Raw genomic sequence first — 24,119 nt, 5'->3', positions numbered from 1 at the left:
GGTCACCAACATGAGGAACTGTATTAAAGGGTCACAGCATTAGGAAGGCTGAGGACCACTGACTGTCTTCATCACTGTTCTCCATCTCTTTCTTTGGGGTAGGAAATTTCATTCAGTTCAGAGCTATCAGCTTGCTTGTTTCTGCCTTCCAAGGAATTCTAAGTGGGCTGCCACATCTACCTGGCATATGTGCGTCCTGGGGATCTGAACTCTGATCCTCATGCTTGCATGGCCAACGCTTTATCCATTGAGTCATCCCTCCAGCCCCTAAGTAGACCAGCAAGACTAGAAGATGAAACTCCTTTTTTTCTTCTTTTCTTCTTCTCTTGAGGCAGACTCTTGCTATGCCATCCAGGATGGCCTAGGACTCGTAGTGATGCTGTCTGTCTCTGGAGTGAAAAAAATTAGCTAGCCTTTAAATATTTTGAACCCACTAATTCTATGATCAGTACATAATTAAATTATAAGGCTACAATCAAACTTGGACATGTAGGGATTCAGAGTGTGACTATCCAGGGAGCCTTTCTTCAGGGGATTCTCAAAGATATGTCAACCGAAGACCAAGAAAGAGGAGAAGCAGGTGGGAACAGGATTCAACAGTGATGAGCTAAGAAGCCATTAAATCCTGGAGCCAAACCTGCTGCAGAGTAACCCAGACAAGCATTTCTGCTCTGAGGATGTGAGGTTGTGCCTCTGGCCTACACTGTCAGCTGAATTTTATCAGCAAAGATCTACAGTGATAGGCGGGGCCCTTGAGCTTCCTCAGCAGCTGTACTGGGCACTGCTAATTGGCTTCTGCTGCCTCTTGCTGCAGGCCTGATTTCTGCTCAGGATAGTGGGTTGGTGCAAGGCCCTTCAGCTGCTCCTGAGGCCGGAAGTGGCTGTCAACAGGCTTTCTTTCAGGCTTTGTAGAACAGCAGACTAACAGATGGAAGCTTCCTCTAATGGGACATGTGTGTGTGTGTGTGTGTGTGTGTGTGTGTGTGTGTGCGTGTATGTGTGTGTGTGTGTATGTGTGTATGCGTGTGTGTGCGCACATGTAAGAAAGAGAGAGCAAGAGAGAGAGAAAGAAGCTCAGCTTACTTGGTGTTCCCATATCCCTTCATGTGAGGTCAGAATTGCTATGGCTTGTAGCTCTTGCAACTTGTCTGAGAGAGTGAAGTTTGTTCCCAAATCTAAATCCTCCTGGGCATACAAGTCCCTGTAGAGTTTGCTTATCGAGCAAGTTGAGGGGAAGAATGCCACTGTAAGAGCAGGGAGCTGAGGGTTTCTGCCTCTGAAGGCCACAGCATCACCATCACTTAGCTTCCAAGAAGTCTAGTTTCATTACCTGGCAGCAGGGGCATTCTCCAGAGGAGCGAATCCTTTGTCGTCAGCGGGAGTCTCATGCTGGCAATGTGGCTTGGTGGTAGAGTGCTGGCCTAGCATGTCCCAGGTCCTCGACACTGCAAACGAAACAAGATGAAGACAAAACAAGCCTGCTAAACTGAAGACTGTTGTGGGGAGGGACCGCCTGTCTCATTTCACGGTGGTTTTTGTGTGTTTGCAGATGTGGTGGGCAAGGGGTACCTGTGTGGGTGGGGCTATTACAGAGGGATCTTGACTTTCATTAGATTCAATGACACAAATTTTTAGCCATCAGCAAAGCTTCCAATATACAAACTTCACATAAGAGGTGGGGCATGAGAACATGCTAGGTCTGTCACAGATCATTACGGTGCTCCAGAAACACCCAAGTGCACGCACACACAAGGTGGAACTGGAAGTCTGCTAGTGACCTTCTTGAACAGTCTCTGGAAAAAGCAGAACATTATTTCTGGTCAGGAATGTAATTATCAAACAGTGGATTTTTTCAGGAGAGCCCCGGAATAAAAAGAGAGCTCCTCGCCCTCTTCCCTTCTGCCCTCTACCCAGAAGGGAAGAATTTTTAAATTTTTACTTATTTTTATGTGTATTGGTGTTCTGCCTACATGTATGTCTGTGTAAGGATACCCAGATCCTCTAGAACTGGAACTACAGAGAGTTGTGAGCTGCCGTGTGGGTACTGGGAATTGAACCTGGGTCCTTTGTAAGAACAGTCAATGCTCTTAACCACTGAGCCATCTCTCAAGCCCCCTTTACCCAGATGGGAACCCATCATAAAAACTCCAGATTCAGCATCAGCAGCAGACACTTTGGATGCCTGAGGGGCAAAGCCTAGAGAGAGAGGACCCGTGTTCCAAATGAACTTCCTTTATTTCCTTGCCTGCCCCTCTTCATACTCTTGGTCTCTAAACTCAGGGTTCTCCTGGAGCCCAATCAGAAGTCAAGGTGGGGGTTTCCAAAGGGCCATTCTTGTAAACCTGATGCCACATTAATTTCTCAGAATCTAGATTTGTAAAGCCCTACATACTCATGCCTGTCTGATGGAATAGAAATAAAGTTAGTATGTAGATTTTCTACTGATTTTTAAGTTACTATTTGAGCCACTCTGCTCTTTCCATTTTTTTCTGTGTGTGCAGATGTACACTCTTGCCTATGTGTGGACATGCATGCACATGTGTGCCTGTGAAGGTGGAGCTATATGTGTGTACAAATGTACATTTTTTTTTTTTTTTTTTTTTTTTTTTTTTTTTTTTTTTTTTTTTTTGGTTTTTCGAGACAGGGTTTCTCTGTGGTTTTTTTGGAGCCTGTCCTGGAACTAGCTCTTGTAGACCAGGCTGGTCTCGAACTCACAGAGATCCGCCTGCCTCTGCCTCCCGAGTGCTGGGATTAAAGGCGTGCGCCACCACCGCCCGGCGACAAATGTACATTTTTGCATATGTGTCTATACACACATACATGTGTGCATGTGCAGATGGAGGTGTATGTGTATGTGCACAGATGCACATTTTTGCACAGGCGTGGGTACATATGGACATGTGTGCATGTATGGGCAAAAGTGTAAGCGTGCATGCAGAAGTGTAAGTGTGCCTGCAGATGTTCATTTTTGCATATGTGTGTATACACACATACCTGTGTGCATGTGCAGATGGTGGTGTATGTGTGTGTGCACAGATGCACGTTTTTTCACATGCCTGGGTGCACATATGTGCATGTGTGCATGCGCAGGTGGAAGGAGGCCCCAGTAGATTTCGGGAATCGTCCTCCATTACTCCTCCACCTTATTCTTTGAAGCAAGGTCTCTCGTCAACCTGAGCTCTGGGTGTGGCTAGTCTCACTAGCCAGGTTGCCCTGGGGATTCTGGACTCTGCCTCTAGAAGTTATCATTACTAGTGGGGCCACTATACTTTCCTGGTGCTTCTGTGCATACAAGTGATTCTGGGCATACAAGCTCCAGTCTTCATGCCTCCTCAGCAAGCACTTTAACCACCAAGTCATCTCTTCAACCCCTCAATCATTGTTAAATGTGTAGTTTCTCACGCACCTTCAGCACATGGCAGTGTGGCTATCGCCACTCTCCAACCATCCACTGAGGTCTACACAGAACTCAAGGCCTAGGCACATGCCCATCTATTCCTTATTCCTCTGGTCCTCTGCCAAGCATAACTCGATGCTGTCTCTATGTTTATATAATTCATGTGAGTGATCTCATATACAGCAATGTCCTTTGTGACTGGCCTCTTTAACTTAGTAAAACATCTTTAAGTATGTGGTCTATCTCAGAATGTTTTTCCTTTGTAAAGGTTTATAATATCCCATGGTGTGTATAAACCATATATTCTTATCCATTCAACTGTAATGGACCTATGCTTGCGGCTGTTTGCGGCTACCTTTTGGTCATCACGAATTATGCTGCTACAGACCTGGGTCCACAAATATCTTCATTGTGTCATTGTGTTTTAGGTTTTTTTTTTTTTTTTGGTTTTTCGAGACAGGGTTTCTCTGTGGCTTTGGAGCCTGTCCTGGAACTAGCTCTGTAGACTAGGCTAATCTCGAACTCACAGAGATCCGCCTGCCTCTGCCTCCCGAGTGCTGGGATTAAAGGCGTGCGCCACCACCGCCCAGCTGTGTCATTGCGTTTTAGTTTCACAGAAATAAGCATTAAAATGGACTTTAATATCTTGTAATCTCGGATGACTAGCCGTTCTAGAATTGTCAGGTATTGCCTTCTTGCACTTAGGAGGGTAGAATAATAATTTTTGTCTGGTCTCTGTGGAAGGTTCTCTTGAGCACACGTATCTGCTCTGGAACCTATCAGATCCACTTCAGATATTGGTAAGTCATCTCTGTATTGTTAGATGGGCTTTAAGTAGCATGGATGTATCGTGTGTATTCATGTGTGTGCACGTATGTGCAGGTGTGCTTGGCTGTGCATGTGCATGCGGAGGGGAGAGGTCAATGTTTGAAGTCTTCCTCTGTCTCCACCTGTTTTTTGTTTGTTGTTGTTGTTTGACTCTGGGTCCTCTCACTGAGACTAGAGCTTACAGCGAGCCTTCAGTTTCCCTTCTGCAGCCCTGCCTTGGGTTACTGGCGTGCCCTGATCAGCCTGGCTTTGACGAGTGCACTGAGGATCTGAATTCATGTAGGTCATCAGGTGTGCGCAGCCAACATTTTACCAGCTGAGCCAGCTCCTCAGTCTTCGAAGTATTTCATCTAACCACATACATGTCCTCTGATGAGTAAATTAAAATCGAAAAGATTTTTTAAAAAAAAAATGAAATAAAGCAGAGATTGATGCCCCATGCCATCTTGTGCAAGACGTTCCTTGTCTCAAAAAAAATTAAAATGATATTTTAGTGGTGCAAAAATTAATCTTTCTTAAGCCAGGAAACTGGCAATTGTGTAGCAAAAGAAGTCACTGACTGCAGCAAGCAATATGGAGAGAAACAAAAATCATTTGCACCAGTAAGAAGTGTATTTGCATTTTCTACCCTGATTCTTACAGAGTGATTCTGAATTAAAATTCTGAGTTAAGGGCTGGAGAGATGGCTCAGAGTTTAAGAGCATTGCCTGCTCTTCCAAAGGTCCTGAGTTCAATTCCCAGCAACCACATGGTGCCTCACAACCATCTGTAATGAGGTCTGGTGCCCTCTTCTGGCCTGCAGGCATACACACAGACAGAATATTGTATACATAATAAATAAATAAATAGATAAATATTCTGAGTTAAAATTTAATACCTTGAGCCAGGCAGTGTTGGCGTATACCTTTAATCCCAGCACTCAGCAGACAGAGGCGGGTGAATCTCTGTGAGTTCAAGGCCAGCCTGGTTTACAGAGCAAGTTCCAGAGCAGGCGCCAAAGCTACAAAGAAACCCTGTCTCGAAAAACAAAACAAAAACAACAACAAAAAAATACATTATGAACTTTGCACATTGCATTCATGTATACACATGATAACCTGAAGTGCATGTAGCTTTTATTTTTATAAGTTTCATTATTTTATTTCCTCAACCCAGTAGCTGCCTTTGTAGAGGACATGTGTGGCAAAGCTGCTCTGATGTATTCCTTGGAGCTGGCTGGTTTGCCCATGGCGTGTCTTCCTGCTAAAAGCACTGTAGCCTATTTCATTGTGAGCATCTGAGAGGAAAGAAAGAACCCCAAACTGTTATTTCCTTTTGTACTCTCTAATTCAACACAGAACACTGCCGTGACCAGATGTGTGGGAGTTTTTCCACATACACAGTCAGGAGAGGAGCACTGGGCAAATTGAATTGAGCAGTTAAATTGAACAAAGAGGCCACGAACTGGGCAGCCCTCAGAGCCAGAAGAGCTTCGGGGATACTTCAACGGCTTGATAGCACTGATAAACAGGAAAAGGAAGGCGAGGAACAGAAAATGGATGTGAAGTGTAGAAAAAGGAAGTGGGGTACAGAAAGAGGAAACGGGGCACTGGTAGGAGCTTGGTGTTAGCCGGACGTGAGCATGATTTGACTAGTTGGCCACACACAACCGACTGAAGCTTAGCTGTGCTGACAGGCAGAGGCTCAATTCCTGGAGGTAAACTCCTTGAGTTTTTAGTTTGTTTACATAGTGAATTAGCTAACATCTCAACAGGGGGACTGGCTGACTTGACACGTCCAACGCCAAGGAACTCTTCAGCGGACAGAAAGAAGATGCGTGTCGGTTGTGGCATTCAGTTCCATCTGACAGACTACCCCACTGCACCCCACTTCAGATGAGGACTGCAAGCCCCAGCTTTGACCTCTGCTTAGGACTGTGTGTCAGAAGGACGGTTAGCTTTTGTGTATGGTGAGCGACAGCCAGATGAGTTGCACAGGCGGGGAAAGCGTGGGGCTAGGGACACAGCTTCCTCCCGGCCGCTCTCCCAGCTTTAGAGCCCACCCTGAAGTTCATCGAACCTCATTTTCTGAGAGTGTTTCCAGAGCTAGAAAGTGTCTAGACTCAGGAGTCCCCCGTCCTGTCATGGTGTCCCTTGGGGCCTCACCCTTGGGATTTCTAGGGGCTCTAAGGTAGGTAATGCATTAGTGTGACGTCAGTTGTGATAACAGGGGGGTCATTTTGGATAATGAAAGGTATTTCTACCCCAGAAAATAGGAACCCGGCTGTGGGAACACGGACAAAACCCAGGACCATGTTTGTCACAGTGTATTTCTGGTCATTCTGCTGGGATTTGGGAGGAAGGGCTTGAGCATTTTCAGGGCTGAGGACCCCACATTTGTAGCACTATTAATAAACCCCAGAGACAGATATTGGGGTTCAACCTGAAGATCAGAAAAGCAAAGCAGCCAACCACTAGAGAGACCTTATACCTCTACCAAATCTTCAGACTGAAGGGAAAAAAAAGAGAGATTCTATCTCCACGAATCCTCAACTACACACTAGACTGAGTTCCTGTCTCTTGCCCTTTATATACCTCTCTCTGCCCAGCCATATCACTTCTGTCTCCATCTCTCTAATGCTGGGATTAAAGGTGTGTGATTCCCAAGTACTGGGAACACCTTTGTGCGAACTCTGTTTCTCTTTTTAGATAGATTCCATCGTGTAGCCCAGGGTGGTCTTGAATTCACAGAGGTCCCTCTGCCTCTACCTCCCGCGAGTCCTGGGATTAAAGGTGTGTGCCACCACTACTCCCTGGCCTGTTTGGCTGGTTAGTATGGCTGCTTTGTTCTCTGATCTTCAGGCAAACTTTATTTATTAAAACACAAATAATATACCTCTATACACACACCTTGGAACCAAAATTCAGATTCATAAAGTCACTCAAGTCAAATTCATCAAGTCATTCAATCAAGGCTCCTTCCAAATTCCCTTTTGGGAAGTGTGGGTGTGCCCGCTGCATCCCCTTCAAAGGACATTTTTCTTAAGCCAAATATTTTCGCAGCAACCATTTCACTACTCCAGATTCAAAACTGGTTCACTATTCTGTTTTGCTTCTTGAGATGAAATGACCTTGGATGTAGCTGTGCAAGTCTTTGGCTCCAGAAGGCACTGTCCCTCCCAGGCATGGGGTTTCATAGCTTCACCAGACCTCTTTCCAGTGGGAGCCTGGGTAAACTCTAGCGGCCATTCTCATCCGGGTCAGAGAAAGAAACATTTCTTCCGGTGGCCCAGTAGAAAGCGGTGATCGGCGTAATTTTGTTTGTATGAAGTACTGTGCCTCCACTGGTGCAAACATGGGCCTCTGTTTGCCTGAAAGACTGCCATGATGGGAAAAATCCTATATACACAGGCTGTTAGCTCACTCTTAGAGCAGTCCAGAGGCATTCAAAGCCCTCTCTCTCTCTCTCTCTCTCTCTCTCTCTCTCCCCTCTCCTCCTCCTCCTCCTCCTCTTCTTCTTTTTTTGCAGGAGGGGGTGTCTCTCACTATGTAGTTCTGTCTGTGGCCTGGTGTTGGTTGAGCGGGCAGCCCTCAAACTCACAGAAACTGTCCTGCCATCCCGGTGCTGGTATTAAGGGTATGTGACACTGTACTCGGCTTAAGAAGATTCTTGACCAGCGTTTTCTTGATCCCTCCGGTGTGTCTGTGTGGTGTGGTGTATAGACATGGTGCATACGTGTGTGGGTGCAAGCAGCGGAGTGCACATGTAGCCTTCAGATGCTGCTGCAGCACACCTTGAAACAGGTTCTGCCAGTGAACATGCGGCCTACTGGTGGGGCTAGGCTGTTTGGCCAGTGAGCGCCTAGACTCTGCATGTTTCTGCCTTTTAATGCTAGGGTGAGGAGCATGTGCAGCCATGCCTGTACTCACTCTGTAGATTCTAGTACTTGCAGCGCCAGTGTTCTTACTCACTGAGCCGTTTCCTTAGCCCCACCCTGACTCCTCTTTTAAAAATCTGAGGCACTGTCTCAAGTAGCACAGGCTGGCCTTAAACTTGTTTTATAGTTTGAACTCCTGATCCTCCTACCTCTATCTCTTGGAGTGCTGGAATCACAAGCTTGTACAACTCTACTCAGGGCTTCATACATGCTCGGCAAGCACCCTCTATTCCCAGCCCCTGGTTCCTTTTGATCTTTCTAATTACTATGAGCTGGTAACGCAAAGAGGAGACGGTTGCTTGAAGCAGTGGAAGGCAGCGACGCCAGCGGTAGTAATGAACTGGGAGGAAAGGACTAGAACATGACAGTGCAGGGAGAAGAGATAGTGGAGATAGAGAGGGTCGTGAAGAGCCAAAGACAGAAACCCGTGTGCCTCAGCCGCTAGAAGAGTTCCAGGGAGCTGTCAGACGTCAGTGGCCACTGGGTCCCAGGCCTGTAATGGTAGCTGCAGGAGCTACTGGTCCTAAACCCAGAGCCCATTCAGGAGCTGCAGCCCCAACAGGAACTGCCTGCCGCCGCCTCAAACAGCGGCTGTAAGGAGAGGATTACAACAGTTGCAAAATGCTGGGGTTTGCTGGTGGTTAAAGTCCAGGGCAATAAGCCTCCAGCCTGAATGCCTAGTCATGTCTCCGGCTTCTAGCCTTCTAAGCATGAAGCAACAGGCCCGTGGTTATCAGAGTTTGGAGCCTTGAGCCTCCCAGCCCAGTCCAGTCCCCCCCCCCCCCACCTGCGGATTCATGCCCTTGGGGCACAAAGAGCCTCTCTGCTTGTACTCTGCCTTTTAATGTTTTGTTTGCATTTTGAGACGCCATCTCTGAGTTTCTGTAGTTCTGGCTGTCCTTGAACTTGCTATGTAGACCAAGGGGCTTGGAACAAATCCTCTTGCCTCTGCCCCCTGAGTGCTGGGGTTAACCGTGTGTGCCACCAGGTCTAGTTGCTCATCGTGTTTTCTATCCAGGTAAAGAACCCCAATCAGCTCTGATTGGTAATACTGTCATCAGAGTTCTTCAGTGGCCAATGAGCCTAGTCCATAGGACATTCATGAAAGTCCACTTTTGAACTGGAGAATCCTCTGGAAGTGGATTAGATAGCCCCCAACCCAATGCCCTGCTAAAAAGACAGCCTGTAATTTCGCTCCCATTTCCAAGTTTTGGACAGGTTTTTTTTTTTTTTTCCTGGCATCACGTTTTTTTAAACTATATATATTTCTTCTGTAGAATTTCACTCTGTAGGGAGTGGAGGCAAAGGTTGTTTGAAAATGTCCCCAATGGTGCATTTGTTGAAACACTGGCACGTCAAAGATCAGAGAGCTGGATTTACCAAAAAGTTGCCTAAACACCACACACATTTTAACACACCGGTCCATCTACTTCCTAAAGCAGGCTTCTCTCTTTGTAGGACAGAAAATTATCTTGAAGAAAGCTTGTTACAAGACACTAGAAAGTTTATTTTCCTAGGGCGGCACTTCCATGGGCATGTTTGCCTGCAATTAGAGGGAGGGAGACTTGACCGGTGTGAAGGCAAAGGAGGGCACCTGCCCAAGCTAAGCAGCGAGTGCCCCTGCCCTAGGCCAGCCCTGCAGACAAAACTCAAAGCCTTCACACCCGGTCTTACTTCCGCCTCTGCAGCCTCCCTCAGCCCCAGTTCTCACTCCCTGCCTTAACTCTACGGTTCCCACCAGTGTCCGTCCAAACCAGAGACCTAAGTGACGTTTGCAGTTTCTCTTCGCTTTTCTTTCTCTAATATTATACTAGTGTTAACTTATGGTGGACTGCGTTCCATGACACTCAATTTCTGCTTCTCTCCTAAGTACAGAGATCACGTGCCCCACCCCTAAGTTGTATTTCCTGGATTCCCGCTCTAGCTCAGGGCTGATTCCCTCACGCCCCGCTGCTGGCTGACCGTATTCTCACAGCAGAGACCTTTACCTCTGTGATGAAACATATTTCCCCAAACTTTTGTCCCCACCCGGGGGGGGGGCAGTCCCTCGTAATTTCTAGAACACTGTGTTCCTTCATTCACGTCTTTGTCAATTCCTAACAAGCTGGGCGCCCACCAAGCAGCTGGAACTTTTGTTTCGTCTCCTGATCAAGTATTTTCACCCCCTGTGGACTGGCTCTCCCTCGGTGCGGCGGCCACCATATCCCAACTCTCCTTGTCCTGTCCAGGAAGAGTTCCCTTCATGTGACCCTCGCCCCTCTCTGGTCTCCCTAGAGACCCCGTAAGTCACACTTGGCGCCGCGACGTTTCCTCCCTAGCACAGTCCGTTTTCGCCCCGTGGCGTGCGCGGCGCGTAGCCGGTGCACCAGGCGCACTTAGGTCCCCGGACCCCGCTCCCCGCCGGGGACCCCGCGCTCCGCTGCCCTGCGCCGGAAGCCTCTGCGCCGCCCCTTCCCCGCGCCGCTGGCCTTATCTCTGCGCGCAGGGGCCTCCGGGGAGTGGCGGGCGCCGGGAGGGAGCGGGTGGCATGGTCCGGGGGCCCCGGGGCACGCGCCGCTCGCCGGGTCGCCGGGTGCCGCGGCTGCTGCGGCTTGTGCTACTGCTCGGCTTGGCCCGCGGTGTCAGCGGAGAACCGGGCACCGACGGTGAGTGCGAGGCCCCGGGCGTTCGGGACGCTTCCCGTTTAGGGTCCCGCGGCGCAAACTCGGGGCGTGGAGGAATCGCGGAGGAGGAGCGGCGAGTAACAGTAAGGGCTGCCCGCCCCGGGGACAGTGGGGCGTGGGTGGAGGCGGCCCTGCTTCAGCTCGCGCCTCCCGGGGTGGGTGGGGATGTGGGGCCTGGGCTCGGGTGCGAGCCCGGAGTAGAGGCGCGCGGGGTGGGAGCGCGTTGGCAGGCGAGCCAGTAGCTCCCCCCAGCTTCCGGTCGCGGTGGCTTTTGCTGGACAAATTCTTGGCCTGTAGCCATCTCTCCCCCTCCTCTTCTCTTTCACTTCCACGAAAAAGTCAATGTTAAGAATGCTAAGAAAGAAGCATATGAAAGTTTATAGGAACAGAGTTCGTTCTTTAGTTCATTCCTCCATTCATTCATTAATCTATTTATCCATGCATCTCTGCATCCATCATCCATCCATCCATCCATAGAAAGCACTTTAATGTCTTTCCTGTGTCATTTAAACGTGCAGTGTTGGCGCTCTAGTATTGCAGCCCAGGGGTAGCAGTATCCACAGTGAGCTGGGCCCTTCAACATCAATCAGAAAAATGCAGCAAGGCTTGTTGTCCACGGGGCCAATCTAGGGCTTTTTCTCAATTGTGGTTCCCTTTTCCCAAATGACTGTAGCTTGTGTCAAGTTGACACAGAACTAGCCAACAAAGTCTCCCGTGAGACTGTGAATAAAAACCCGAGGATGCTTGAACCCCTGTTTAGGATCAGTGAAGACCCTCGCCAAGGAAGTATTAAGTGTGGTTCATTGAATTATTTGGCTGAACCAAACGAGCAGTCACTCGGCATCATCCACAATTTCTTCTCCCTTAAATGTCCTCGGTGCTGTGGATTAAACTCAGGCTTTTGCATGCTAAGCACCAGCCACACCTCCAGCCCATTTGGGAAGTGTGAGGTGATGTGGGGACATGAACTCAGCTGCCTTATTTAACTCCTCTCCTTAGGTAGACGGTTTCCCTTCGCCTATGAACAGAGAGCATCCAGTTCTACAAAAAACTTCTTTCTTGAAGGTAGAAAACGCAGGGGTGATACAGTCCTCCTGTCTCAGCCTCTGAGGTGTTGGAAATTATAGGCGCGTGCCACATGACCAGCTCAAGTGTGTGTTCTTGGGGGCAGAGCTAGTTTAGATGGGAGATGCAGGGACGGGAGAAAGATGCAGCAGTCAACTGGATGAGACACCTGGGCTAGAATGGCGCCAAGGACACCAGAAGCTGGAGCTCACAGTATGCCTAGAAACAGCCTTGGGACTTGGTGACTCTGCCTGGCAACACAGGGTTGCTTGGAGATATCAGCGGGGCTGGCCTGGTCAGTGCAGGACTTGGGGAAGAACGAGTTCAGCTGCTCACATGTTAGCACTACAGGCATTATTCAGAAGGGAGGAGGTGAAAATATAAGAATGGACATGATGTTTGATAGAACCCTTGTAAAGCTGGGCTGCATGCAAGAAGGAGAAGTTAATGTCAGGAAGGGAAGAGGGAGGAGAGGTCAGGGGAAACTGCCAGTTCCTTCTCCTACCTCCTGAGTGAGTGCTGTTTATATTTCAGAACTAGGCTGGATGTTCTCTCTTACTGGAAGTTCATTGAGCCCTGTCCACTTCTCTTTGATGCTGTGACCACATCTCTATTGCCCACTGTTGAGCGTGACTTTGTTATTAAACAGAGAGCCCCTTGTGAAAAGGGGTTGTTGACTCAAGTTACGAATGTGATGTGGGAACAAACAGGGGCCACCCGGATGGTACCAAGCACAGGAAGACTGTTAATGAGAGCTGGCTGTAGCAGGGGAGTCAGCCACTATCACCTGAATTCGGGGTGGTGACTCCAAGGCTGGCAGTCAGGGTGGGAGGGCTTTAGGGATGCCCAGCCTGGGAAGCTGCTGGTGTTTGTTAGCATCATTTCCAGGTATCTTGTGTGCTTGCTTAGGGGGCTTATTTGCCTTTCTCTGGTTGGCCTGGTTGTGTGTATGTGTGTGCTTGTGTATGTATGTGTATACATATGTTTATGTGTTTCTATGTATGTTTGTGTGTGTGTATGTTATTTGTGTACGCATGTAGTATTTTTGTGTATGTGGTATGTGGATGTATTGTGTGTTTGTACGTGTGTGTACATGTGTGTTGTTTGTGTGTGTACTTGTGTGTGTGTGTGCGTGCACTTTTTCTTGAGACAGGATCTTCCACTGTAGCCACAGTTGGCTCCAAACTCCTGATTCTCCTCCCTCTGTCTCTGAGGCTAGAAACCAGGCCAATGCTGCCATTGCTAGCATCTCGGTTGCTCCTGTTGATTCTCTCACTAGTAGCCTCTGGCTGAGTTACATTTAACTGGTAGGAGATCCTTGGGAGAAAGTTAGCTGAAGCCTGAGTTTGAGGAAAATGGGGAAACATAAACTAGGGAGCAGGAGGGTGTTGGTGAGTGGGTGGGGTGCCTGGCCCCAGGGGATTCCAGAGGTTGGCCATGGGTGAGGAAGGGTGGAACCAGTCAGTCCTGTTCTCACTCTTTCTGTGGCTTTGCTCTGAGTCTGGGAGTGGCTGTGGGACTTGTTGGCTCAGGCCTGGCTGGGATCAGGAAGTCCGGGGAAAGACAGAGCCAGGGGAGCAAGGTGGAGGAATGATGGGCCGCACTGGGGAAAGGTCACTGTGTGACATGCCTCTGTCATGTGTTTCGTACGTGTGGGCCCCGGTCTGTCTTCCTGAGAGATGGCAGCATGGTGGGTATGAGGAGACGAGAGGGGGAGCGTACAGTTCCTGAACCCTGCCCGTACACTACTGTCTGTCTACCATGCAATGGTTCATAGGTCGGGCAGAGGGCTGGAGATTGAAACACACACACAGATAGAGACACAGGTCATCCTTGAAACAAGAATGCCCCTTTTATTGTGTTCCAAGGCAGCTTATAAAGGACTCTCCTTGACTAGTGGCCGTGCCCTAGCTCTCTGGACTTTTCAGCTGCAAGCCCAGCAGAAACCACTCCCCTGCCATCAGGAACTCATAAAGGTCTCGTGCTTAAAGCAGCTGCAAGCACAGGAAAACAAGTTGTTTACTCCGGCAGGCAAGGGGTCGCAGAAAATTCAGGGTCTAAGGGTCTGCATTCCCCAACAGGGGAGAGAGTGGATAGTTTCAGAGTGATGGAAAGTTGTTTAAGCTGAGGAGCGAGATGAAACTTAATGAAGGACTTCCACAGCGGCTTGCCTTCCACCCCCCAGGAACTTGATCTTGTGCACATCCATGTTCTTCTGGTTGAATCTTAATGAGCTCTCTGATGTCTGTGGCTGTAGCTAATAAGCCGTCTGTTGGATTTACAGAACAGTGTGCAGGGCTGGGGCCTAACATTTGGGGGGCCATAGGTTCCATCTCCAACAGGACCAGAAATTAAAAAAATACAAAACTCACAACCTGCCGGAGAAGGTGTCATGTGTGAGGCAGTGTGAGAGAAGACCAGAACGGCTGAAGTAGGCTGAACAGTGATCATTGAATGTGACTTTAAGGGTGACTCCCAAACTAATGGCTGCTTAACTCCAGACTCAGAGTTGAGATTTGGACACTGGTATACTTAATATGGGTTTGGTTTTGTTTGGAGGCAAGGTGTGGAGTCCACTGTGGTTTGATCTTGGTCAGACAAGAAGGAGAATGAGAGATGGTCAAAGGAAGCCAACGTCCTGGAAACATTTTACACCCAGAAAGGTTAAGGGCTCAGAATACTCAGTTCTGGGGCTAGTTCAGGGGTTTAGGCTGACTGTGATGATTACTTGGCTAAGGAGAAGGCACCTTCTGTCTTGAATTCATTTAAAGTAGAGGCTAAGGCTTGGGTGTAGATCTGTGGTAATGCGCTTGACTAAGGGAGAGGCTGTGTTTTTTCTGTCAAGGATGCTGGAGAGGAGAGAGAATATGGTATTTCTTGGGTCCCTGGATTCTATCTCTAGAATTTGATGTAGTTTCTTAGGAATAGTGCAGTTTAGTATAGTATTCTAGACTTGATCCTAGACTTTTTTCTGTTTCTGAGTTTTGGACTCTATTGGGTCCCCCACTTGGTTATTTAATGTGTTTCCACATGTCTCCATATGTTTAGGGAAGGGAATCTCAAGAAGGCTGAACAGTGAGTTTGCCAGGTTTGTCTGGTTCTACTGGGATTGTGGCAGTTAGGTGAGGACAAACTCCTTTCCTCCCTTGCCTGCGAACAGCATATCTTTACCTTGCAGGCAGGTTCATGGCGGGTGTTTAAGGAGCTGCTGTGCTGGTGGCTTTTGTCAGCTTGACACAAACCTAGACATAACTGGGAAGAGGGAATGTTAATTGAGAAAAATGCTTCCATCAGATTGGCCCCTAGGCATTTTCTTGATTAATGATTGATGTGGGAGGGCCCCAGGGCCCCACCCACTGTGAGCTGTGCCATTCCTGGGCAGGTGGTCCTGAATGGTGAGAAAAATAGGGCTAAGCAAGCCACGAGGAGCAAGCCAGGAAGCAGCGTTCCTCCATGACTTCTGCTCCAGTTCCTGCCTTGTGTTCCTGCGCTGACCTCGCTGGATGATAAACCGCAAGCTGTTACATGTTAATGAATCCTTTTCTCCAACTTGCCTTTGGTCCTGGTGTTTTATCATAGCAACAGACATCCTAACCAGGACAGCTGGTGTATTATAAGACTGAGAGTGGGTTGCTGACGTGGGCAGGGGGGGCAGGAAAGAAGAAAGAGAGCCGAGCAGGCACTAAAGATGAACTTCCAGCATCCCAGTCAAGCTTCAGAAGAAGGGAGGGAGGATATGGGTCATGCAAGGAATGAATACATAACTTCAGATATTATGGTTTGTGGAATCTTCCAGTCCACGGAGAGGTAGATAACTGTCCACACGAGGACTTGGTTTGGATTTCTGCTTCCAGCAGTCATCCATTGCTCTTCCCGTTGCTGTCTACTGGTAATCCAGTAGACATTGGTTGTCTGCAGACTAACTATGGGGCTGGTTCCTGTTAATAGACTGGAGTGGCCATTATTACAGTGGTCAATGAGCACATTGCTTTCCACATCTGACGCATTCACTCTGTGATCACCACAAAGACCATGAGACAGGTTTGATGTCATCTTCATTTTACAGACGTACAGGACATATAGAGATGATCAAGGCTAAACCAGCTAGCAAATGGCTGTCGAACTGTATCCCCTAGTTCATAACCACTGTGCTAAACATCAGGCATTGCATCTTCATGGTTGTTCCTAGAAATGATAAGATATATGAACATGGCCATATTTATGTGATTTATATCTTGATTTGAAAATGATTTAGAATTCCCTCAGCGTTTCTATTTCTCATCTCTCACTACTCCTTTTATCCTTTTCCTCCCCTTTCCTCCCTCTTCTTTTTCCTACATGGTCTCATGTAGCACAGGCTGCTTTTGAACTTTATGTCCTTAAACCCCTGACCCTTCTGCCCCCACCTCTTAAGTGCCGGGACTGCAGCATGAGCACCTGGTTTTAAGTACTCTGGAGATCAAATGCAGGGCGTCTCGTATGCTAGGCAAGTTCTCTACCAATGGAGCTGCCTGATACCGGTGCTGGGAACCAAACGTGGGTCCTCTGCAAGAGCAGAAAGTGTCCTGAATCACCGAGCCAGTTCTCCAGCTGTTGATTTTTTTTCTCATTTTCTTTCTTTTATTTTCTTCCCTTTCCATTTCCCTTCATATTATATGGGTAATTTACTATCAATGTAGCAAGGTCTGAAGGAGACACAGCCCGTAACCATGGCATTAGGAACTGCAAAAGGAGATGACTTTGTTTTACAGTGGTTTGTGTTAAAGTGTTAATCTATTAAAGTGGTTAAATCTATTTAACCCCTTGGGGGATGCTCTCTCGCTTCTGCTCTGCCTGTTATCTCTCTAGTCTGGAGTCTTCCTGATTTTTTTTTCTTTAAGATTTATTTGCTATGTATACAGTGTTCTGACAGCATGCATGTTTGCACCCCAGAAGAGGGCACCAGATCTCATTACGGATGGTTGTGAGCCACCATGTGGTTGCTGGGAATTGAACTCAGGACCTCTAGAAGAGCAGCCAGAGCTCTTAAACTCTGAGCCATCTCTTCGGCCCCTGATTTTTTTTTTAAGTAAACGCCATCATACATCAGCATTCGTGAGGGGATTTGGTTCATTACTCCTTATAGAAATGTTCAGTCTGTGACTGGAGGTGGGGCTTAGTGGTATCGCATGTGGTTAGCTTGCAGGAGGCCTGGTTTCTATCCCAAGCATATCAAAAAGAATGGCAGAGCAAACACTGCTCTGCTCAAGCAGGTCCCTCACTGTTTTGTTCCTGTCTCTTACACCTGTCCCTCTAGGGACCCAGGGACTCTGTTTCTTCCATTCTGCAAAGCCGTTCCTAGGTATTGGTCTCATTTCCATATGAAATAATTGTTAACATCCCTATTTTAAGATTTATATTTTTAGGTAGAGATGCCTTGGGGCTCACTGGCCAGCCAGGCTGCTTAGCCTACTTGGTGATCCCGTGCCAAAAAAAAAAAAAACAAAAAAAAAACAAAAAAAAAAAAACCAACAGGGCTGGAGAGATGGCTCAGAGGATAAGAGCACTGACTGCTCTTCCAGAGGTCCTGAGTTCAATTCCCAGCAACCACATGGTGGCTCACAACCATCTGTACTGAGATCTGGCACCCTCCTCTGGTGTGCGGGCGTACATTGAGGCAGAATGTTGTGTACATAATAAATGAATAAATCTTTAAAAAAAAAACAAAACAACAAACAAGACATGTAGACAGTGCCTGCGAATAAATAATAGCGAAGTTGTCCTATGGCCTTCATGTGTATGTGCACACACTTACATGCATAAGTATCTACATACATACACATGCACATCTGCATACATACATCTACATATATACACATGCACATCTGCATACATACATCTACATGCATACACATGCACCCCTCCACACACATACAAAACATACAGAAAAATTTACAGTTTTTTAATCTTTCATTTCTTTCTTTTTTAGGTGTAAGGGGGTTGGAAGTATTTGAAATCCTCAGTGTTTACCCAGAAATCTTTCTTTTTATTTTTAGAAATATGCTTTTCTAGTTCTTAAATCTCCACTTTCTTTTTTCCCCCCTCAAACTTTTTTTCATTAAAATTGTAGGTCTCATCTGTGATTGCTTGATTTCCCCCCCCCCCCCCCCAAATTTACTTTTTAAGACTGTGAAAGCACGACAGACTGGAGTTTGTGCAGTAAGCTCTCACATCTATCATTGTCTTTCAGTCTGGACGTTGTCTTTGTCTGAATGCTTTGGGGGAGTGTTGCACAAGTGGGTTTCTTTTGAGGAAACTCGACATAGGTTGTTTTTCTTTAAATAAAAAAGGTCCTATATGTACAATTAGTACCACATCAGACAGTGCTTTGTTTTGTTGCTTCAACAATTCAGTATGGTTTATTTGTTTGCCCTGTGCGTGCATCGGTGTTTTGCCTGCATGTATGTCTGTGTGAGGGTATTGGAGCCCCTGGAACTGGAGCTACAGACAGTTGTGAACTGCCATGTGGGCACTGGGAATTGAACCTAGGTCCTTCGGAAGAGCAGTCAGTGTTCTTAACTGCTGAGCTATCTCTCCAGCCCCTAGACATAAGTTTTGCTTTAAAGTTTTATTCCATTATTCAATGATGGTCAGATAATATTTATTTTTTGCATTTTTATGGTTATTAGATATTTATGGAAATTCCATGGTTAATTTGGTGCCAGTAACCATTAGTAGTTTGTTGTTTCTATGTTGTCTTTGATTTTATTTGTTTTTATTGTTTGGCGTTTGCTTGATAGACTCTCATTTAGCCCAGGCTGTCCTCGAATGTGTTGTCCTTTGTTAGTTAGATTAAAAAAAAAAAACAAAAGCAAAGAACATGACTGAGTATTTAGGAGTCTCCCACTCTCTGTTGGTCTTGTGCCTGGTGCGGCCTGAGGGCGAGGCTGTATTATCTGGGTAAGGACAAAGCCAAGTCTAGGATGAAATTCTATGCTGGAACATTCTCCATACTAGGCCACTCCTGAAATTACAGAGACACGGGCAGGAAACTCAATATTCTCCATAGCCTTGAGCAGAAATTCTTATTTGATCTCAGGTCATATATCACTATTTGGTAAATTTAGATGTTTTAAGAGTTTTAGCTTTAAATATTTCTGTTGTTTATCTAAGTAATTGGGGTCTGGCCATCCTGTCAGGACTTGGTTGTTATCTTAAACACATTCACTTCTTCCCTAAAGTGAAAGAGATAGACTAACAGGCAGATGAGCTCTCTCCCTGGGTCTGCCTATAGAGCTGTAGCAAGTCACATTTTAGATTTATTTTATATGTATGGGTGTTTTGCCTGCATATATGTCTGTATGCAGTGTGTATATAGTGCTCGCTGAGGCCAGAAGATCAGAAGAGGGCGTTGGATCCCCTGAGACTGGAGTTACAGGTGGTTGTGAACCACCATGTAGGTGGTAAGAATTGAACATGGGTCCTATGGAAAAACAGCCAGTACTCAACCTGTGAACTATCTCTCCAGCCCCCATTTTAGATCTCTGTATCCAACCACTAAAAATATGTGGAGTGTGGTGTCTATGTTATGCTTGTGAAGATCATATTGAAAAATCATCTTCAATCATATTGAATGTCATAATCCTCATCCGCAAGTGGTTCAGTCACAGTTCCAAGAGAGGATTAAACATCTGGAGAGATTAACATCATTGTTATGGGAGTGGACATGTTTCATGGGCGATTAGAAGATGTGAACAGCTTTCTTTAGGAGTGGGGGAGACTTCAGAAAGAAGGAGGCATTTTGACTGGATCCTGGAAATAAGAGTGAGCTCCAGACAGGCAGATAAGAGGGTGTGGGCATTCCCGGTGACAGGAGCATGGCGACCAGTGACAAGGATGAGAACAGATAGTGGACAGGATCTGTCCCTTCTGCTGGGAAGGTACTGTGCAGTTGGAATCTGGGACCGTGACGCTGGAGGAGTTGATGAGAAGACAGACAGCGAAGAGCGTTGATTGGCAGGGGAATTTGCATTATATGTTGTGAGCAGTGAGTCACTGTGGAAAGTCTTAAGGATGAGATTTGACCTGTTTTGTTTTGGTATTCAAATGTTGGTTTTCTGTAATACATGTCCCTTGACCGAACAGTTCTCACCTCTAACCTCCTGTTTCTGAAGAGTGTGATTTCTGATTTAGACCTAGGTGTCTGTGCCACATGCCATGAACACGCCACATGCCAGGAAAAGGACGGGAAGAGGATCTGCATTTGCAACTATGGCTTCTGGGGCAACGGGAGGACACGGTGTGTTGGTAAGTTTCACTGGTGGGTTATGCTGAGAATTTGAATCAAAACCAAGGGTTCTCCAGTTTTAGAACCAGTGTCCCTGGAGGGCAAACATTGTTATTTTGTTCACATTTTTTTAGATGGGTTTTTGGCAGTTACAACAAAATCTTGGTTTTATTATTTAGATATATCCTTTTTCTGGTGTTTCCAAGGAAGAACCCCTCATGTTAGATGTCGTTGACCTGAGCTCTCTGGAAATTATTTGGCCTACACAGATTTGAAGTCTGTTTTATGTCCCAACTTTAACTTAACAACAAAAGCAAATATTAAATTTCTTTATTTCTCAGGTTGTTTTGATATAAAACTATTTATCTTAATGCCATGGGAAAAAACAAATGACTAGCTTACTAGCTTACTTGTCTCGAATGTCCATCAGAATCTGCCCTGTGATTTTTGTAGTTCTGACCCTTTGGGATGACTTCAAGGAATACTTTAAGATAGCTTGAAGGTTGTTTAGACTAGAGGCAGCTGAGAATCTTTTTTTTTTTTTTTTTTTTTTTTTTTGGCTCATGGTGTCCATGCTAGTACAATCAGATAGCATTGAGATTAAAGCACAATTCAGAGAGAATGTCACAAAAGTTTAATTATAATAAAAGTGGCAATGACTTCTCAGTTTTCTCCTTGCTATATGCTGTAAAATGTTGCCTTGTAGCTGTGAACTGGCAGCATCTATACCCTTGTTATACCTGTGTGTGTGTGTGTGTGTGTGTGTGTGCACATGTGTGTGTGTGTGTGTGTGTGTGGAGAGGTATGTGCAGAAGCCAGAGGAAGATGTTCAGAGTTTCCCATTGAACCCAGAACTAGATTGTCAACCAAGGAGCCCCAGTCATCCTCCCTGGCCATGTCTGGCTTTTCCTCTTCTCTCTTCTCTTCTCTTCTCTTCTCTTCTCTTCTCTTCTCTTCTCTTCTTTTCTCTTCTCTTCCTCCCTCTTTTCTTTTCCTTCCTTCCTTCCTTCCCTTCCCTTTCCTTCCTTCCTTCCCTCCCTCCCTCCCTCCCTCCTTCCCTCCCTCCCTCCCTTCCTTTCTTCCTTTCTTTCATTCTTTCTTGAAACAGGATCTCTCTACATAACCCTGGCTGTCTTGAAAGTCATTATGAAGCACCTGTCTTTCCTCCTGAGGACTAGGATTAAAAGTGTACCCCACCAGGTCTGGCCATGCCTGGCTTTTTACAGGGGTTCTGGCTGGGGCTTTGAACTTATTCCCTCATGCTTGTGTATCAAATGTTTTAGCCTGCTGAGCCAACCCCCTAACCCTTTGTCCTGATGTGAATTTTCTTTTGTTTAACTTCTTAAAGAAAAACAATTTAATCCTGCGTTCAAATAGTCACAGTCCAGAAGTTAGGCGAGTCGCATTCCATTTCACAGCTAAAAGCTGTCCCTGTGACCCACCGTTGCCCTTTCTGCAGACCAGACTTCACAGGCTTTGAGCAGTCTCACTAGACTAGCGGCCTTCTCCCCTTAGCCCTGTGGCTGCTCTGCAGTCAGATTCCTTAGGGAATTTCTCCTGTCCCCCCCCCCCCCCCCCACACACACACACCAGTACCTGCTCTTTTTTTTCTAACAGCTGAAGTTGAGGAACTGGGTGGGGCTTCCCCTAAAGCAGTGGTTTCTCAGCCTGTGGGTTGTAATCCCTTTGTGTGTGTGTGGGGAGGGGTGTCGAATAACCCTTTCATGGGGTTGCTTAAGATCATTGGAAAACAGACAATTACATGACTATTCATAACAGTAGCAAAATTACAGTTATGGGGTAGCAATAAAAATATGTTATGATTGGGGGAGTCACCACAACATGAGGAACTATATTAAGGGGTCACAGCATTAGGAAGGTTGAGAACCACTGCTCTAAGGAATTCCTCCCCTCCTGCATCCTAGCTGTGCTCTCGATTGCTCTTTGACTTCTAAGCAACGGGTGCATCTCCTAGGGGAGGAGAGACCTTCGCACATTTCTGTGTTTGTTCCTATTGGTCACTGCCGGTTCTCGTACATGGATTGCTACGTGTGCACTGGAGGTTACTAGTGAGGTTACACCTGTGCCAAACGCACCATAGTATGGCATTATATTGAAGGACTTAAGAATTCTATAACTTTCTACAAACCTAAATAGCTCAATTGAAACCTTCAGGGGAACCTTGTATTAATTTAAATGAGACATATCTCCTCTAGGCTTGAGTATTTGGACACTTGGTCCCTCGTTCATGGTGCTGTTTGGCAAGGTGGTGCAGCCTTGCTGGAGGAAGTATGTCGTTGGAGGTAGGCTTTGAGAGCTCATAGCTGCACCCCACTTCTCGTTTGCTCTCTCTGCTTCATCCTTGTGGCTGAAGATGTGAGCTCTCGGCTTCCTGCTCCTGCAGCCATGCCTGCTGCTTGCTGCTGCGCCTCTACATCTCTGGAACTGGAGGCCTAAATTAACGTTTCGTTTTTAAGCTGCTTTGTCATGGTGTTTTATCGCAAGAGTAGGAAAGTCACTAACGCAGAGGTGTGCTGAGAAAGAACGACAAAGGCCCGGGCCCAGATCAGCTTGTGCCTGGAAGCTCTGTGTAGCGTTTGTCAGCCGAGCTGTGCACTTGACCTAGCTGTGACTTGAGAGTTCAGTTGCCCCAATCTCTCAGGCAAATCTTAACAAGGATAGTTTTACCTGTAGGTTGTATACTAGATTCATCTGAAAAATTCAAAGGGTGCTGGGGATACAGCAGCCTCCTGTGCTGTGAAGGCTGAGGCCGGAGGATTTGGAGTTTGAACATCAGCTTGGATTACATAGCAAGATCTTACCTCAAAAAAAACACCACAACAGCATGTGGGGTGTAGTTTTTATCTGTGTGCACCAGTCTATTGAGTGTGAGTTGTATCTGTGAGTGTACGCTTGTAGAGGCCAGAAGGAGGCCTTGGAGCCCCCAAAGCTGAAGTTACAGGTGGTTGTAAACCGCCCAGTGGGTGCTGGGAACTGAACTTGGCTCTTCTTCAAGAGTAGCAAGCACTCCAAACTGCAGAGCCATCTCTCCATCTCTAACAAAGTATTTTAAAAAGTCACATAAGGAAATGGAAAAGAAGGGCTGTCGAGATAGTTAGATCGGTAAGTAAAGGTGCTTGCTACCAAGCTTGACTACCTGGAGTTCAGTTCCTGGAACCTGCATGGTGGAGGAGAGAACCCACTCCTACAAACTGTCCTTTGACTTCCACACGCATGCCGCGTGCCCACAAAAGCAGGCAAGCAGGCAGGCAGAGAGACAGACACACATACAGATACATGTATGCATAAATAAATAGTTGTAATTTAAAAATAAAAGTGAAAATGGAAGAAATATCCAAAGGGTCGTCCCTCCCCCCCATGTTGTATTTTGGAAAAGTGAGTATCATTCTGAGAGACAACCTGATTGGAGGAAGTCATCAGTGGCCCTACCTGTTGGCTCTTTTGTCCAACATGGCGGAGGTATATTTACCACCTCTGTAGGCCATGCTCACAGCCCCCAGCTCCAGGGATGCAGCGGGTCTGTGTTGCCATTAAGCAACTAGTAGCAAGCTGCTCACAAACCCCATTTAAGTTCAGGACCTCCTAAAAGAGCCAAAGCTGTTTGTGCATGAATAAGGAAGATGGCTCTTACAGAGCCCTGCAGTGTTTGCTGCAAATGCTGGGTTAGGAAGATTTTTCTTAAAGGAGCTACGCCTCTGTGCGCCACCAGCAAACAGAGCGTATCTGAAAAAATGCAGCTACCAAGAAGCTTCACTTGGCTCCCACTTTTGTAGATCTAGAAGTCCTGTTTTCTTTTTCTTTCTTTCTTTCTTTCTTTCTTTCTTTCTTCTTTCCTTCCTTCCTTCCTTTCTTTTTTTTTAAAGCTTTTTTAGGTCTTATGTGGATCCATGCCTCAGTTGGTAGGTGCCATTTGTAAGCAAAGACTGTTCTTATGTTTTCTGGCCACTCTGACCTGAATAATCA

At 46.6% G+C, this 24,119-nt stretch overlaps 1 protein-coding gene across 6 annotated transcripts in view; it reads left to right on the top strand.

Annotated features, from left to right (window-relative positions):
* Positions 1–10,447: 10,447 nt before the first annotated feature.
* Susd1 (sushi domain containing 1) overlaps positions 10,448–24,119 on the top strand; it is a 119,364-nt gene continuing 105,692 nt past the window's right edge. For 2 of the 6 annotated variants that reach the window (XM_041657842.1, XM_041657840.1), the window contains exons 1-2: positions 10,448–10,786; positions 20,042–20,155. In XM_041657842.1, the coding sequence (XP_041513776.1) occupies positions 10,669–10,786; positions 20,042–20,155 (232 nt within the window). In that variant the 5' untranslated portion in view covers positions 10,448–10,668. The remainder of the gene's footprint in view (positions 10,787–20,041; positions 20,156–24,119) is intronic. The other 4 variants (XM_041657838.1, XM_041657841.1, XM_041657839.1 and 1 more) reach the window with 2 other exon arrangements.

This window comes from Microtus oregoni, unplaced genomic scaffold (assembly GCF_018167655.1).
Source record: "Microtus oregoni isolate MIOR12 unplaced genomic scaffold, Mior012 000008F_ref0000371, whole genome shotgun sequence".
Taxonomy (NCBI): domain Eukaryota; kingdom Metazoa; phylum Chordata; class Mammalia; order Rodentia; family Cricetidae; genus Microtus; species Microtus oregoni.
This window is presented reverse-complemented; position numbering and strand designations above follow the sequence as displayed.